This window comes from Rhinolophus sinicus, linkage group LG03 (genome assembly GCF_036562045.2).
Source record: "Rhinolophus sinicus isolate RSC01 linkage group LG03, ASM3656204v1, whole genome shotgun sequence".
NCBI lineage: Eukaryota > Metazoa > Chordata > Mammalia > Chiroptera > Rhinolophidae > Rhinolophus > Rhinolophus sinicus.
The window spans coordinates 24,024,493-24,042,479 of NC_133753.1; the positions used below are offsets into that span (position 1 = coordinate 24,024,493).

Here is a 17,987-nt window from a genome sequence, read left to right on the forward strand (position 1 = left end):
CCACCTCTTACCTCTGGGGTCTCAGATGTGGGTATAAACCTCTTTCCCCTATGTTCCAGTTATAAAAATCTTCTGGCAGTTGTCTGAACAGGCCAAGCATATTCATTCCATGTACTATCTGTGTCCATGCTTTTGTTCATATGCTTACTGTGCCTCATTTTCTTTATTGGGCAAGCACCTATTTATTTTTAAAGATTAACTCAAAGATGATGTATCATAGAACTGTACATTTGAAACCTATGTGATTTTATTAACCATTATCACCCCAATAAATTTAATAAAATTAAAAGAAAAGATTAACTCAAACATGAATACCTCTAGCCTTTCCTCCCTCCCCATCCCAACCACATAGAAAGAAATCATTCTTTCCTCCTGTATGTGTCTGCTCCCTCCTACTTTTATCCTAGCATCATTTTACTGTATTTATTCACCTGCATGTTTCTCTTTCCCACCATAATATAAGTGTCTTGAGGGTAGGACCATATCTTATTAAGTGCCTACTGAAACCTTAATAAATATTTGTTGAGTAAATCAATATAAAACAACAACCATCAAATTTGTGAGCAGTCATTGGATTTATAAAAAGATGCAACAAATTTTAAAATGATACAAAAATATCATTTTCAAAACAACATAAAAAAGTGAGTGTCTTTAACTATATTCAACTCATAATAGAGCAAATGGGTGAGTGGAATAATAATTCATGCTGTAGCGTGTTTCATAAACTGGCAACAGAGAAAATTGGTTGAAGGAAAGCAGAGGAATTTTGTCTTTTAAGAATTAGAATCGAGGGGCTCCATAATCATCTGGCATCCGCTCAATGTTGTACCTGATCAGGATAAAAAATTAACACTGGTAAGAAAGGTGGGTCCAGAACCCACCTAAAAAGCCATCCTTTACTGACTGCGATACTCTCACCGGTCACTGAGAATCCTTTTTGTCAATGGGAACATTATAATGAACGATTTATAGCAAAATGCTGACTGTAATATCTTTATTCTCCAAAGTCAGAAGTTAACAAGGGGGGAGCCAGACACTGAGTCCAGGGAAGCCCAACTTTTTAGCCCATATAATTTCCTCTATATTGTGTTCTCCTGAGGCTGAAAATAATAAAGTCTGAAGACTGACTGACATAACATCCAAGAAGGATAAAAAGCAGTTTGTTTGTTTTTTAATAAGTTTTCAGTTTCCCAGAGAGGTGCTAATCACATGCACTAGACTTACTAAAAAAAAAAAAAATTCTGGCCAAAAAAGATTAGCTTAAGTTACTGCTTTGTATTGAAAGCAACACATTCCTCTATTTCTTCTGGTAATCTTACTGTAACAATGTGAATGTCTGCCTCATTCCCAAATCCCAGCTTTATGTCTTGCTCTTGTTCTTGTTACTTTGTCTCATTTCTTCAAATATAACTATGTAAACATTTGATACTCTTTCAAATTCTTCTATAACCTGACCTCATTTTTAATTGCTATCAGCTATATACTTTAATCACTTCCGCAAGAAGTTCTCACCTATGGTTAGAAATGTACATGATGGGAACTCCAGGGATTTTCCTGATTCTTCGTTTAAGGTCCCGATCAACCGTAGCCACAATGTAACACTTGTGCTGTAAGAGACACCGATTGAGTAGTCACTTAATAATAGAGCTTATTAAGTCTACTTAATGATACTATAATGGTACAATCACTGGCCAGTCTGAAGAATCATTCCTTTTCACAGTAAATAGCAAAGGAAAGGCTATAACAATTTGTTGAGTAGCTACTATGATGTAGGAGCTCATATTTGTAAAATAGATAATAAGATGCCTGGGTTGAATGTAGCTCCAAGAATCTTGAAGGGAAGAAGAAAGAAAAATTAAAAGCTACAAACTGTTTTTTTGTCTGCTAAGTGGTAGGGACTTTCAAATTTGGGGCAGACAATTCTTTGGTTTGGGGGAAATGCCCTGGGGGACTCTACGCAAAGGCAAAGTACCTTGGATCAGAGGGCACAGCTTTTGCCTTTCCTGGGACAGCAGGGCCAGCTCTGAAGTCTCCTAGTGGTGGAGGTATGCTACCTCCTTTGCCATGAAGCCAGAATAGGATCTGCAGGACAAGTTTGAGTCTAGTAGCTCTGAAAGCAACAATTAGCTGCCAGCTGAGAGCTAATTTGTGTTGTACTTTACTTCTGTCATGCCCAAATCTCCCATTGAGTTTTATAAAGAGTTGCAGCCTGGTGTCAGCTGTGCTGTGGGAAATTATGGGAAATACTGGCAATACCCATGGGATAGAATTGCTAAAAGACTGGCAGTATGGTCACTAGATGAAGATGGCTATCCTCAGCAGAGAGAGGCTCTTATAAGGGCAATCAGTAGGTGAAATTGTGGTGGTGCTTGACAAGGAAGCCAGAACGTAACAATCAAAAACCCACTTATTCCAGGGTACTTGTGATATAGCACTCTGGGAGACTCAGATGTAACTGAAAAATACTTCTGGGTTAGGCATGGTAGAGAGGAACCAAATTCCTGCATGGAGAGGAAATGGATCCTTATTTTAGATTCATAGGGAGGTGAAATCTGATATACAGTTGACCCGGAACAACACAGGTTTGAACAGTGATATAATCAGTGGATCCACTGATACGTAGGTTTTTTTTAGTAAATACCTGTACTGTTTTTGATCTGCGGTTGGGAGCCTGCAGATGCGGAGGGCAGACTGCATGTATTGATCCATGCCATTTTACATGGGGGACTTGAACATCTGCATATTTTGGGACACACAGGGTAACCAATCCCCCATGGATATGGAAGGACACCTGAAGTTTTAGGGAGTCAAAAGTTATCTGATACAGATTTTTGACTGCACAAGGTTTCAGTGCCCCTAACTCCCACGTTGTTCAACTGTATTATTATATCTATACTCACTCACTTAAACCACTTTATAGAGAAGATTTATGGAATAAAGAATCAGTAAGTGCCTCAAATCACACACCTAACAAACGCAGGTGCTAAGATTTGAAACCCATGTCTCCTTCCAAGTCCATGATCTTTCCATTATGGTTACAGTATACATTTCCAATCCATGTTCTCAAGTAAATGAGGACACCTATGCTTCCTATGAAGGGATTCTATATAATTTTTTTTTTTTTTTTACCATTTATATTCCTTGATACTTACTGACCATGAACATTCAGGAGACAATAGTTCACCTTTTCTTTTTTAAAAGCACAAAATAAACCTTTAAAAACTAATGGTACCTGAGTTACTCTCTGTACTAAGCAGTCATCTGCATAGGTTCCTTTGTGAGTGCATGGCAATCGTTCAAATCTTGGATCCTTGGCGATCCTATAGGGTTACAAAATGGATTCATGAAAACATTCCAGCAAATGGAGAACTTTCTGAGTCTCAATCAGTGAAATAAGGGTAACATGATCTATGTGTAGATTTTAAGGCAGCCCTCTCCTCATGAAGTTTACCTTCTAATTGTAAAGACAACTTACAGAAAAGGGAATTAAAGCTTCCTGACTGACAGCTGGTGTGCCTTATGTCATGGAATCTTCACAAAACTCTGAATTATTATATTTCCATTTTACAGATGTGGAAGCAGATTCAGAGGGATGAATTGATTTGTTTAAAGTTACCCAGCTGGGAAAAGCCAAGATGCAAAACCAAATCAATTTTAACTCAATGATTTCACTTTGAGGAAGTTGTTTTAGACAAATGTACAAGAATATAGGCACAAGGATGGTCCCTACAGCAGTTTATAGTAGTGAAAAACTGGAGATAATCTGAATATCCAGGAACAAGGAAAAGTTAAATACATTTTGGTGTCCCTATCCTACTAAAAAAAGAGGTAGACAGCTGTGTGTATCAACATGGAAGGATCTATAATAAACTGTTGAATAAACAAAGCAGGTCACTGAACTGTGTGTGTGTGTGTGTGTGTGTGTGTGTGTGTATTTGTGTACACATATATGTATATGATTCAATTAAGAAAGTACAGGGGGGAGGAGGGTGGGACATGTGGGTAAGGGGGAATCAAATATGTGATGATGGAAGGAGAACTAATTCTGGGTGGTGAACACACAATGGGATTTATAGATGATGTAATACAGAATTGTATACCTGAAATCTATGTAATTTCACTAATTGTCACCCCAATAAATTTTTTAAAAAAAGAAAAAAAAAAGTACAAATGTCTTTCCCTGATTCTTTCTCTAGATTTGCATTTGTCTGGAAAAACACATACGAACTACATATAAATCCTTCTCAGTTGTCGCTCTTAGGGTAGGAGAATGGACAAAGTGTGAATATGGAGAGGGAATTTTACTTTTTATTGTATGTATGTGTTTATATTGTTTGCTATTAACAAATCAAACATGTATCATTTTCACACAAATTTGAAAAAGAAACACCCAAGTCTGTGATCCCCAGAGCAATGCTCTTTCTATTACACAACGATGATGAGTCACAAAATGAATAAAAACACAAGGCAGCACACAGGTACCAAGTACCACAAAAATACTCCACATTGCAGTAGTTCAGAGTCAGGTCAACATGGGTTTGATAGAGTTAGAAAAAATTACATTGAGATAAAAATAAAATGAAGATGAAAGAATGTTCCAAGCAAAGTGAAGGCAGGCACATTCCAAACAGGGCACCAACCATCTGTACAAAGGTTTGGCTGTGTTCAGGAAAGAGTGAGAGGAGTGTATGTACAGAGGGGAGTGAAATAGGGTTGGAAAGGCAGGTCGAGGGTAGACTGGGAAGAGGCTCCAGGGAAAATACTGATTCACTGAGTTACACAGCTCTTCCAAATACGGACACATTTCTTTATACAATATCAAAAACATCGTACAATATCAAAAACATCGTATTCATTAATATCTTCATTAGTCTCAAAGGTCTTGAGTATTGGGAATGAGATAAGCTCATGACTTTTTAAAACTCTGATTTTCACTTGAAAACTTAAACTTTAACTACGGCAGTAAGTTGTTTTCCACGAAGTGACAGGTTCACTGAATTTTTTGAGACAGTATCTGCTAAATATCAAATTCTGAAAAAAAATCAGTATCTGTCAGTTGTTCTCTGCATAAAAATGATATTCCATGAAAAAGAAACTGGTTCAATTCACAACTGAAACCAGCACACAAATGCTTCCCAGGGAGGTAAACTCCATCCTTCGGTGCGCAGACGTGCTTTATGTGCACTTCGTACGATCACGAGGAGCAATGATTTGCACTCCAGGATTGAGATGAAACAAAGTTAACAAATTTTACCGTTTAATCAGTTAAGTGACTGGGCAGCAGTGAAGAATACAAAGACTATTAGCATTACTTGGGCCCACTGCCTGGCTTTGTACGAAGGCACCACTTAAATGTGAACCAAAAGAAGCCATGAAATTAAGCAGAAAATGTAAATTTGATCATATAAAAATATAAAACTTCTGTTTGACAGCTATCAAGCAAAAAGACCTCACTATGCTGCTATCAGCACAAATGTCAGCAATGACAAAGGCAATGTTTTGTTATTATTATGAAAATAGTTTTGCAAACTCCCTGCAAAGTTCTCTGGGACTCCTAGGGGTGCAGACCATACCTTGGAAACTGCTACTCTAAACTCCAGGGTACATTCTAGAGTAAACTGAGAACTCAGAATGTGAATTCTTTAACTGTGAGATTCTGAAGTAGATGCCTAGATAAACTAAGAGAAAGACACTTTCTAACTGAAAATCTTAGAGGAACTTAAAAGGAGGCCCAATACAACTAATTACCTTCATGCAAAAAGTTTCAGCTTACAATATTCACGATAGCCACATGGAAACCACCTAAGTGTCCTTCGACCAATGACTGAATAAAGAAGATGTGATGCATATATACAAAGGAATACTACTTTTAGCCATAAAAAAGATGAAATATTGCCATTTCCAACAACATGGATGTGTCTTGAGAGTATCATGCTAAGTGAAATAAGTCGAGCAGAAAAAGACAAGAACCATAAGATTTCACTCATTTGTGGGATATAAAACAAAAAGCAACAAACAAAACAAACTCATAGGCACAGACAACAGTATAGTGGTTACCAGAGGTGGTGTGGGGTGGGGGGAGAATAAAAGGGGCAAAGGGGGTCAAATATATGGTGACAGAAGGAGACTAGACTTTGGGTGCTGAACACACAGTAGAATATATAGATGATGCATTATAAAGTCATATATCTGAAACTTAAAAAATGTTATTAACTAATGGTAGCCCAACAAATTTAATTTTAAAAAAAAGAGCTTCAGGTTAAAAACCTCTAACCTTTCAATGTCTGCTTTCTTAATCATAAACAGTTAACTAGTTTTGTATTTTTATTTAATCTAACCAGCCAATACATCTTTGGACAGCAAACCAATGAAGGAAGGTCAAAAGAATCTTGTCTACTAATCTAGAACAATTTTAGACAGATCAGCTCCTTCCTACCTTAGAGCCACTCGATACTTTTGCCCCAGTTTCTCAATTTCAGCCATTACACAGTCAGTTATACAAGGGATACCTGCCAGGGCCAAAAAAAAAAAAAAAAAAAAAAAGTTAATAAAAGAATATGTGAAGAAACTGATTTAACTCTCTGAACTACATTCTGTTGACAATCTTTTTTTTTTTTTTTTTTTAAGTGTGTTTTTCCAGGACCCATCAGCTCCAAGTCAAGTAGTTATTTCAATCTAGTTGTGGAGGGCACAGCTTACAGTGGCCCCAGTGGGGATCAAACCAGCAACCTTGTTGTTAAGAGCACTGTGCTCTAACCAACTGAGGTAACCGGCCGCCCCCTGTTGACAATCTTTGAAAGACCCACGAGACTTCTGGAATGAAGCAGAATAAGCACTGAAAAGAACAATAAGAACTAGAGGAGAATATGTATAAAGAAACTAGGGAACTGTCCCAACACCACACTACAGATTCCATAATGTATCTGTCATAAACATATCTGGGGAAAAAAATTCAGCTTGATCCCCGTCATTCTTTGTATATTAAAATAAATTCTAAATGGAAAAAAAATTTAAATGTGAACCAAAAGAAACCATAAACTTAACCAGAAAATGTAAATTTGATCACGTAAAAATATAAAACTTTTGTTTGACAACTATCTAACAAAAAGGCATTAAAGTAAAATACAAATAAAACTGGGGAAAATATCACTACACATTTCTCAAAGAGCTTATAATAGCTTAGAATTATGTACCAGACACTGTGCTAAGCACTTTACAAAGATTATCTCATTTAATCTTCAAAACAATTCCTATCACGTAATGTTATTATTATCAGACCCATTTTGTAGATGAGGAACCTGAGGCATAAAGTAACTAGATAACAAATGGTCAAGGCAAGATTTCAACAGAGACTGTCAGGTTATTATTGCGGAAACAGGTATTCTCACACTGCGTTAGTAGCTGTATAAACTCTTATAACTATTTGAAGGTAATTTTGCAATACCTATTAAAACAAAATAATTAACTTCTTAATATGGAAATATAGCTTTAGAAAATGTATCTTAAAGAAATACTCCATGCTAACACAGGGACATAGTCACAAAAATATTCACTACAACCTTGTTTATAACAGGGTAAAAACTGGAAATAATCCAAATGTCTAGTAGAATATTGGCCTTTAAAAATTATTTAAACAATAGAATACTACATAATTTTAAAAAGATTAAGGTACATCTTTATATACTAACAGAAAAACATTCAAGAGATGTTTGTTCAATATAAAAAGGAGAAATGGATAAATAAGATGCGATCTATCCATGTAATAGAGTATTATTGGGTAATAAAAAGCAATTTATGTACATACATGCTTTAACCCTTGAAAACGTTATGCTAAATTAAACAGGACCAAATACTATATGATCCTATTTTAATGAAATGTCCAGAATAGGAAAATTGATAGACAGAAAGCAAATTTGTGGTTGTCTAGGGATGGTGGGAATGGGAAGGGGTGGGGGATGATGGCTAAGGGTTCAGTTTTTTTTAATAGTGAAACTGTTTTAAAATCGACTGTTAATAAACTAACAGCCACTGAATCATATACTTTAAACGGGTATATTGTATGGTATGTGAATTATATCTCAAAGCTGTTTTAAAAAAAGCACAAACAGGAGTGGCCAGATGGCTCAGTTGGTTAGAGCGGGAGCTCTCAACAACAAGGTTGCCGGTTCAATTCCCACATGGGATGGTGGGCTGTGCCCCCTGCAACTAAGATTGAAAATGGCAACTGGACTTGGAGCTGAGCTGCGCCCTCCACAAATAGATTGAAGGACGACTTGACTTGGAGCTGATGGGCCTGGAAAAACACACTGTTCCCCAACATTCCCCAATTGAAAAAAAATAATAAATTTGAAAACAAAACAAAACACAAACAGTTAAATAACGTATGACCCATTTTCTACCTCCCCCCCTTTTCCCGCCTCCCCCCCTCCCCACTCCAGTTCAAGCCGTTGTTTCTCAGTCTACTTGTGTAGGACACAGCTCCCTGGCCCATGCTGGTGTTATGAGCCTTGTGCTCACCCCCACCCCCCACTGGCTAAGGCAGTAGGTCACCGGTCATCACCTGGCAGCTCACAGCAGCTCATGACAGCCCTCACCAGCTGCCGGCCACTGATGATGGCTGCCAGCCATTCATGCTGGCCACCAGCCACTCACACAGGCAACTGGCCACTCATGGCAGCACACTGTAGCCCACGGCAGTCCACAGCAGCACACGGCCGCTCCTGCTGGACGCCGGCCACCCACACTGGCTTCTGGCTGCTCATGGCAGCACACGCTGGCTGCTGGCCACTCATGTTGACCACCGGCCGCTCCTGGCAGCACACGGTAGCCCCCCACAGCACACAGCAGCCTGTGGCAGCCCATGCTGACCTCCCACTGCCCAGCTCCAGGGAGAGCCGTTGTTCACAATCTTAGCTGTAGAGGGCGCAGCTCACTGGCCCATGTGGGAATCGAACCAGCGACCCTGGCGTTAGGAGCACGGTGCTCCAACCACCTGAGCCATGGGGCTGACCACTTGATCCATTTTCATTAATAAAAGAAACAAAAATAACCTCCACTCTACAGAAATTGTATATGAATTTTTAAAAACTGCCCTTCTGAGAAAAGGCATTACAGGGAACTTTTTTCTTTTCTTTTTTTTTTAATGCTATATATTTTTTCAATTATATTAATACTTTTGAAAGCAAAGTTAAGAAATTTTAAACTAAAATACAATGCCCAGGGGGAAAAAAAGAGAACTTGTAAAATGGGGGTATGAAGTCAGTAAGATCAGATCATTATGGAATCAGAGGGCAATATACGCCTTAAGAGAATCAATTACAGAGCCATGTAGCAGTGAAGCAAGCAAGGGCTTACATATTGATCAGGGAAGTAGGCCCAGGAAGATCACTATAAAGAAACAGAAAGTAACAGGAAAGAAGACTCATGGACAGAAAAGAAAACTGAAGGGAAGCAAACTGTCCTTCCCTGTTGGAATATCAGATGGAAATGGAATAGACCAGGAGCTAAGAAAAGGTCAAGGGGGCATCTTCAAGGCAAGAGGAAGATAAAGACCTTCCTTTAGGTATAAAGGAAAGTGAAGAAAAATTAAATAAGTAAAGATTAAAATAGTTAACTTAATCTCCTAGGTAAATGAATTTGCATTTAAATGTTTCATTAGCCTTTGCTTTGAAGTATTATGTTACACAGAAGACTATAGAAAATGGTATGTTCCTTAATAAGCTTGTTTGTGGAAAAGACACAGTGGAAGTATTTAGCTATATTTAGAGAAAACTTAACTACAGAACTAAAGCTATCCTAAAAAATCATCTAGATAATAATGATGGAGCTAGAGTCAAGTAAACAATTCACCTGCAAGGGGCCATGTTTGAATTCTCCATCCATTTCATTTATAAATAGGTCATAGCATTCCTGGAGAAGCAGCTAGACAACCATAAGAAACACCATGGGAACACAAGAAGCCTACCAAGTTTCATGCCTTCCCTCATACAGGGCCACCCTCGTCCACTCTTACCGGCATGGTAGTGTCCCAACTTCAGACTAATCTTTATTATTTCTAAGAGATTTTTTTAAAAGAAAATTAAAGTATTACATAAACATAGTTTTAAAAAGAAATGCAAAGAGGCCTATATGAAAATATAACTGTCCCCTGATCCTTCCCACCCCACCAGTTTTGATCCTTAGAAATGAATTATTTTACTTCATTAGCTGTTTTACTCATTTGGTGGTTACCTTCATATCTTGACATAATAAACTCACACAGTCAGTTTTTATATTTATTAATTTGAAGCTTTTAAAGAATTTAGCTTTCTTACCCATCACACATCCCTCCTACATTCAAAATCGATACCTATAATGACAATCAAAGCAATTGTTTTCTGAATTGTGAAAGTGTAATTATTCCCAGTCAAGTTTTTGTTACATTTCACCTAACTGAAAATGGTCATTGTTAACACAAGGGCAAAGAAACAATGGAGATGCTGAGCTACCAGAAAACAAAAGATACAATGGCTATAGGAAATCCTCATATATCAAGCATCACTCTACATGTAAATAGACTGAACTCACCAATAAAAAGGCACAGAGTAGCAGGTTGGATAAAAAACAAAACAAAACCCAATCATATGTTGCCTTCAAAAGACACATCTCAGCTGCACGAACAAATATAGACTCAAAGTGACAGGGTGGAAAATGATACTTTGAGAAAAGTATAGTGTGACCATACTTATATTTGACTAAATAGACTTGAAGATAAAAAAGTTAACGAGAAACAAAGATAGACATTTCATAATGATAAAGGGGACAATACATCAAGAAGACGTAACACCTGTCAATATATATGCTCCCAATCAGAGAGCACCAAAATATATAAAGCAACTACTAACAGAACTAAAAGGAGAAACTAACAAAAACACAATTATAATAGGGGACCTAAATATCACATTGACAGCTATGGATAGATCATCCAAACAGAAATCAATAAGGAAATAGCGGCCACAAATGACACAGACCAATGGACACAATCGACGTGTATAGAGCCTTTCATCCCAGAACACCAGATTATACAATCTTCTCTAGTGCACACAGAACATTCTCAAGGAGAAAGCCTATGTTGGGACACAAAACTGGCCTCAACAAATTTAAAATTGAAATCATACCAAGCATATTCTCTGACCATAATGCTTTGAAATTGGAGATCAAGTGCAAAAAGAAAGCAGGAAAAAATCACAAATATGTGGAGATTAACATGTTACTAAAGAACGACTATGTCAAAAAAGAAATAAAAGGAGAGATCAAAATGTATATAGAAACAAATGAGAAATACAACATATCAAAACTTTTGGGATGCTGCAAAAGCAGTAATAAGAGGGAAGTTTATATCGTTACAGGCCTATCTCAAAAAACAAGAAAAAGCCCAAATAAACAACATAATGTTACATCTTAAAGAACTAGAAAAAGAACAAATAAAACCCCAAGTCAGCAGAAAGAGGGAAATAATAAAAATTAGAGCAGAATTAAATGGAATAGAGAACAAAAACACAATAGAAAAAAACAACACAACAAAGATCTGGTTCTTTGAAAAGATAAATAAAATTGACAAACCCCTAGCTAGACTTACTAAGGAAAAAAGGCAAAAGACACAAATAAACAAAATCAGAAATGAAAGAGAAGTTACAACAGATACCACAGAAACACAAAGGTTCATACAAGAATACTCTGAAAGACTATATGCCACCAAATTCAATAATCTAGAAGAAATGGACAAGTTCTTAGAAATACAGAACCTTCCTACACTGAATCACAAAGTACTATAAAATCTAAACCAGGGGTGTCCAAACTGCGGCCCACAGTCCAACTGTGACCCGCAATCCATTTTTTATTGGCTTGTAGCAAATTTCAAAAATATATTTAGCTTACTTAAATAAACCAGGTGAGACAATATGTACTTGACTTCAAGTGAGTGGCCCGGCTGTTTGTGTATTTTACCACATATGGCCCTTGGTGAAAAACGTTGAAAAAAGTTTGAACACCCCTGATCTAAACGGGCCAATTAACAGCAAAGAAATTGAGACAGTCATCAAAAACCTCCCAAAAACCAAAAGTCCAGGACCAGATGGTTCCACTAATGAATTCTACCAAACATTCAAAGATGATTTAATACCTATTCGTCTCAAACTCTTCCAAAAAACTGAAGAAGAGGCAATACTTCCTAACTTCTTTTATAAGTCCAACATTACCCTGATACTAAAATTTGATAAGGATAACACAAAAAAGAAAACTACAGACCAATATATCTGATGAACACAGATGTAAAAATCCTAAACAAAATACTAGCAAATTGACTACAACAATACATTAAAATGATGAAACATCACGATTGAGTGGGGTTCATTCCAGGGTCACAAGGATGGTTCAACATATGCAAATCAATCAATATGATACATCACATAAACAAAATAAAGGATAAAAATCAGATGATCATACCAATATATGTAGAAAAAACATTTCACAAGATACGACATCCATTTATGATTAAAACACTTAATAAAAAGGTATGCATAGAAAGAAAGTACCTGAACATAATAAAGGCCATATACAACAAACCCTCAGCTAACATCATACTTAATGGTGAAAAACTGAAAGCTTTTCCTCTAAGGTCAGAAACAAGACAAGGATGCTCCCCTCACCACAATTATTCAACATAGTATTGCAAGTCCCAGAAGAGCAATGAGGCACAAGAAAGAAATAAAAGGCATCTAAATTAGGAATGAAGAAGTCAAAATGTCACTTTTTGCAGACCACATGATTCTTTATATAGAAAACCCTAGAGAATCCACCAAAAAACGATTAGAAACAAGAAACAAATATAAATGTGCAGGATACAAAATCAATGTACAAAAATTCATTGCATTCCTATATACTAACAATGAAATTTTCAGAAAAAGAAATGAAAAAAAAATTCCTTTTGTAATTGCAACAAACAGAATAAAACACCTAGGAATAAACTTAACAAAGGATGTAAAGGACCTACACACTGAAAAGTATAAGACATTCTTAAAAGAAATTGAAGAAGACACAAAGAAATGGAAAGACAGTCCATGATCATGGACTGGAAGAATCAACATAGTTAAAATGGCCCTATTACCTAAAGCAATATACAGATTTAATGCAATCCCCATCAAAATCCCAGTGGCATTTTTTTTAAAGAAATAGAACAACAACAAAAATCAGATTTGTATGGAATCACAAGACTCTGAACAGCCAAAGTGATCCTGTGAAAAAAGAACAAGGGCGGTGGTATCACACTCCTCGACTTCAAATTATACTACAGAGACAATAAACAAAACAGCATGGTATTGGCAGAAAAACAGGCACATGGACCAATGGAACAGAATTGAGAACCCAGAAATAAAATCACATCTATAAGGGCAAGTAATTTTCAACAAAGGAGCCAAAAACACACAATCTTCAATAAATGGTGCTGGGAAAATTGGAACGCCACATGCAAAAGAATAAAACCAGATTGTTATCACCATACACCAAAATTAACTCAAAATGGACCAAAGATCTAAATCTAAGACCTAAAACAATAAATTGCATAGAGGAAATATAGGTAGTAAACTTATGGACTTTGGTCTTAGAGAGAACTTTATGAAATTGATTTCAAAGGCAAGGGAAGTAAAAGCAAAAATAAATGAATGGGTCTATATCAAACTAAAAAGCTTTTGCACAGCAAAAGAAACAACCAACAAAACAAAGAGGCAACCAACTGAAAGGAAGTTGCAAACAACACCTCTAATAAGGGGCTAATGTCAAAAATATATAAAGAACTCATACAACTCAACAACAAAAAACCAAATAATCCAATTTAAAAAATGGCCAGAGGACCACTTCTCCCAATACATACAAAGAGCCAACAGATATATGAAAAGATGTTCTATCTCACTAGCTGTAAGGGAAATGCAAATCAAAACTGTAATGAGATACCATCTCACACCTGTTAGAATGGCTATATCAACAATAAAAGTAATAACAACAGTTAGAGAGGTTGAGGAGAAAAAGGAAGCCTCATATACTGCTGGTGGAATTATAAATTGGTACAGCCACTATGGAAAACAGTATGGAGGATCCTCAAAAAATTAAAAAACAACTCAAGTGTCCTTCGACAGATGTCTGAATAAAGAAGATACGGTACATATATATACAACGTAATATTACTTAGCCATAAGAAAAGATGAAATACTGCCATTTGCAACAACATGGAAGGAGCCTGAGATGATCATACTAAGTGAAATGAGTCAAACAGAAAAAGTCAAGAACCATAGGATTTCACTCATGTGGGACATAAAACTGAAAGGAGCAAATGAACAAGACAAACAAACAAGCAAAAACTCATAGACACAGACAACAGTTTAGTGGTTACCAGAGGGGAAGGGGAGGGGAGGAAGGTAGACGAGAGTAAAGGGGGTCAAATATGTGGTGACAGAAAGAGATTTGACTTTCGGTAGTGAACATGCAATGCAGTACAGGGGGAGCCAAAAAAATGTATACATGTCTTGTATTCATCTTTTGTTATCGGTATATACTGAGTATTTTGGTTTTTCCTTTCTTAAAATATGTATACATTTTTTGGCACCCTCTATAAATGATAGAATTGTATACTTGAAACCTACATAATTTTATTAATCAATGTCACCCCAATACATTAAAGAAAAGAAAATGGTCATTGGTATGGTGAACAAATTAAATGGCCAGCAATTCAGTTAACTAGGACTCCATTCATCTCTTTTCATACATTTGAATAAATGATTATTCTATACAAATGTCAAAGAAATGTAAAAGTATGATACTCACACTTGGCATACAGACAGTCCATCATTGACTGAACTAAGTCTAGTTTGGCTTTAATGGAAAAGTTGATAAAATTGGTATCAACCAGGATGTGGTAAGGTGGGCCCAGTTGTGTGTTATACTGGAAGAATAAGCAGGAAGGGTGTTGGGGGCTGAAAGAAAAAGAAACAAAACAGAAAATAATGTCTACATTGATACTCTGGTATCAACAAAAATAAGAAGTCTCTGTTTGAAACAGGTTGGTATAGATTAAGTTCTTTTTTCCTTGTTCTTGGAAATAAATCCTAATAAATTCTGTGATGATATATCCATCACCACTCCAAGGCAAAATGAGGAATATGTGATAAGGTTTCATAAAGCTAAATGTATTTATTTAAAAGGAATGACTTCGATTCTGAAACTATGTCCTTACTATATTTGTGGCGATATAGTCCCTGTTTCATAAAATGCCAGTGAGTTAAACAACAGTAATTATTTCTTTTGAAAGATTCTTGGCAAAAAAATAAATAAAAAAATTATTGATCTTAGATTCAATATCACTTTCATTTGCATAGTTGTGCTGGATTTAAAAACGGCTGAGCAACTCAGCTCAGGGAAAGCCTGGATTTCTAAGAGGCCTATGATTTTAGAATGTCTTAAAGGAAAACTTGAAAATTTTGATTACTCACACTTCTCTTTCCTTGAGTGCACTGGGATCTTTCTTTGGTTTCTTTTTAGGTTTTAACCTATCCTTTTCTTTACTAGGAAAAAAAAAGTAAATTAAATGCAGGGGAGAAGGAAAAAACAACAGCAATTATAATCTCATTCAAAACCAAATATTTTTTTTTTGTCTTCAGAAGAAATCCTACTTTGTGACTTTTTACATCGGTATAAGCATACACATTTTTACAATATAAATATACATATTTAGAGCACAAATAACTGTGGGAAGTAGCCTGTAATTAACATAATCAATTTGTAAGACATAATTAAACTGAAAAATCTAGCCAATAATCCATAAAAATTGTTAATGGGTAAATAAATGTTGGTTATGTTATAATTTCTTTCTTAGTCAGAAGCTCTTATATCTAGGATCAAAATTCACTTCCAAGTAGTGGGTAAAAAGGCTGACATTTTTATCTTCTGAAGACTCAGATGCTTCAATGGTAGGGGAGAAAAGATTCCCCCACATGCCTCTTACAAAGGGCTAAAATGTAATAATACATATAAAAAATTTAGCCCTTAACTAGAAATATTATTAGTGGGGTAAATTTCCTAAAAATTACATAAACACATATTAAAGACTGAGAATACAATTTAATAATTTTGAAGACTCTAATGACCATTCCTTTGTGCTGAGGCTCCTAAACACAATGAACATCAGTCCTTATTTAACAACTTTGTCCATTCTTCACTGAAGCAGGGAAGGTTTTTAGGTCTTCCGTACAACAGGGACTATAATTCTACAGTCTACTTCCACAGCCAACTGAATTCTTATAAGACTTAAAAAATGGAGACATCTAGGTGTCTTCCCATTCTTTCTTTCAAAAATATTTGAGTGTCAGGTGCTGGAGACACATGACAAACTGACCTCACCTTTTTTCAACAATTCTAACAAACATTTTTTTTCCTGGGGAATGTAGTAGTGTAATTACAAGAACATAAAGATAACCCTACCTACCTCACAGAACTGTTAGGAGTCTTAAATGTGATATGGTAGATAAAGCACCGTGTTTCCCCGAAAATAAGACCTAACTGGACAATCAGCTGTAATGCATCTTTTGGAGCAAAAATTAATATAAGACCGGGTCTTATATAATATAGTATAATACAATATAATACCTGGTTTTGTATTAATTTTTGCTCCAAAAGACACATTAGAGCTGACTATCCTGCTAGGTCTTGTTTTCGGGGAAACACAGCATATAAAAACGGTGGAACAAAGTGACCACTTAAGAGATGTTTAATTCCCATCCCATTCACCAGTGTTCTTGCTCAACAGCTGTGATACACTTGACTACTATCTCAAGCTATATAAATCCAAGACACAATAATATTAAAAACAAACACGAAATAAAAACAAAAACTTTCACTATTTATCCCCTCCTGACTGCTTTATCTGCAGTCTATGAACCCAGTAGATTCCAGACACTCACAGCCTCTGATCTCTGAGACTAAGCATTCGCTTCATGGTCGCATACTTCCTTGTTTTCTTTTGCTTCCCCTTGAAACAGAAATTTTAGAGTTAAAAGAGTTGGAAATACATCCCATCTTCTTGAGTTCTTTCTTTTCTTTGTCCATACCCTTCCCTTCTTCCCTCAAATACCCAGCTCCTCTTATCCTCTCTGCCCCAACCCAGGCAGAGTATCCTCTCCCTATTCGCTGGAGCACGGCAGAAGCAGTTTAAGAGCTAAGATCAGAATGAAAATAAGCAGGGGGAATGTGGACGAAATTTCGCCAGAGGCCGGCTCTTTCAACCTCCACCCAAAATGTGGTCCGACACTGTCCCTTCTCGAACCCTTCTCTCTCACCATGTTCACGCCACACTCTTGTTTCTTCCGGAATCACCAACGGCGCGACACTTTTACGTCACCCGTCTACTGCTTCCGGCAAATGATAACCCGGAAGCGGAAGCCGCTTTGAGAAACGGAAAAGCCCGGAGCCGGTTCCCATCCCCGATGGAGGTCTGCACTTGAGTCTCTTGAAGGGAGGGTTGAGGACTGGTCTTCTGCCGGGTGTTGCCGCGTCTCAGGGCAGCAGATCTGGGACATCGCTGCGTTGCACTCTCCAGCTCTGGTAAAGTTTGTCTCCGCTACCACTTCCTCACGGGATGACCTGCCGGCACGAGAGTTCCAGAGAGGGAGGGAGGGAGGGAGAGAGGAAGGGAGGGCAGGGGTGGAGGGGGCGACGGAATTCTGGGATGCCCATTAGTTTGGGGAAACACATTCTCCTCATCCTTCAGCGCTGGGCGTCAGGTCTCTACCGTGCAACTCGGTTCCTACTCTGGTTCCTACTTGGCTCTCCTAGCCGGCTTGGTGCTTCTTGCAGCCGGGTGGACTATTCTCAAGATTCTCCCCTAGTTGATACTGTGTAGTCTTCTCGGTAAAGAAAGGGATGAAGCAGCGTTTGAGGGCCCTTTTTAGACTCTAGAACATTGG

General features: G+C 37.1%; 2 protein-coding genes across 5 annotated transcripts in view; one reads left to right on the forward strand and one right to left on the reverse strand.

Moving 5' to 3' along the window:
- Nucleotides 1–556: 556 nt before the first annotated feature.
- FCF1 (FCF1 rRNA-processing protein) lies at nucleotides 557–17,481 on the reverse strand. Of its 2 annotated transcripts, XM_019733517.2 has the most exons (8): nucleotides 17,361–17,481; nucleotides 16,986–17,053; nucleotides 15,519–15,590; nucleotides 14,854–15,002; nucleotides 6,437–6,509; nucleotides 3,233–3,320; nucleotides 1,513–1,607; nucleotides 557–829 (listed from the first exon to the last, which is right to left on the reverse strand). In XM_019733517.2, exons 1-8 carry the CDS (start codon nucleotides 17,361–17,363, stop codon nucleotides 781–783), a joined length of 597 nt encoding a protein of 198 aa, XP_019589076.1. In that variant the 5' UTR covers nucleotides 17,364–17,481; the 3' UTR covers nucleotides 557–780. The 2 variants fall into 2 exon arrangements, with proteins under 2 accessions (XP_019589076.1, XP_074183309.1); XM_074327208.1 differs by lacking the exon at nucleotides 17,361–17,481.
- The window catches only part of AREL1 (apoptosis resistant E3 ubiquitin protein ligase 1), a 35,826-nt gene continuing 35,309 nt past the window's right edge, over nucleotides 17,471–17,987 (forward strand). Inside the window, exon 1 of one of the 3 annotated variants that reach the window (XM_019733516.2) lies at nucleotides 17,471–17,625. The gene's annotated coding sequence lies outside the window, so the exon portion shown is untranslated. The remainder of the gene's footprint in view (nucleotides 17,626–17,987) is intronic. The other 2 variants (XM_019733513.2, XM_019733515.2) reach the window with 2 other exon arrangements.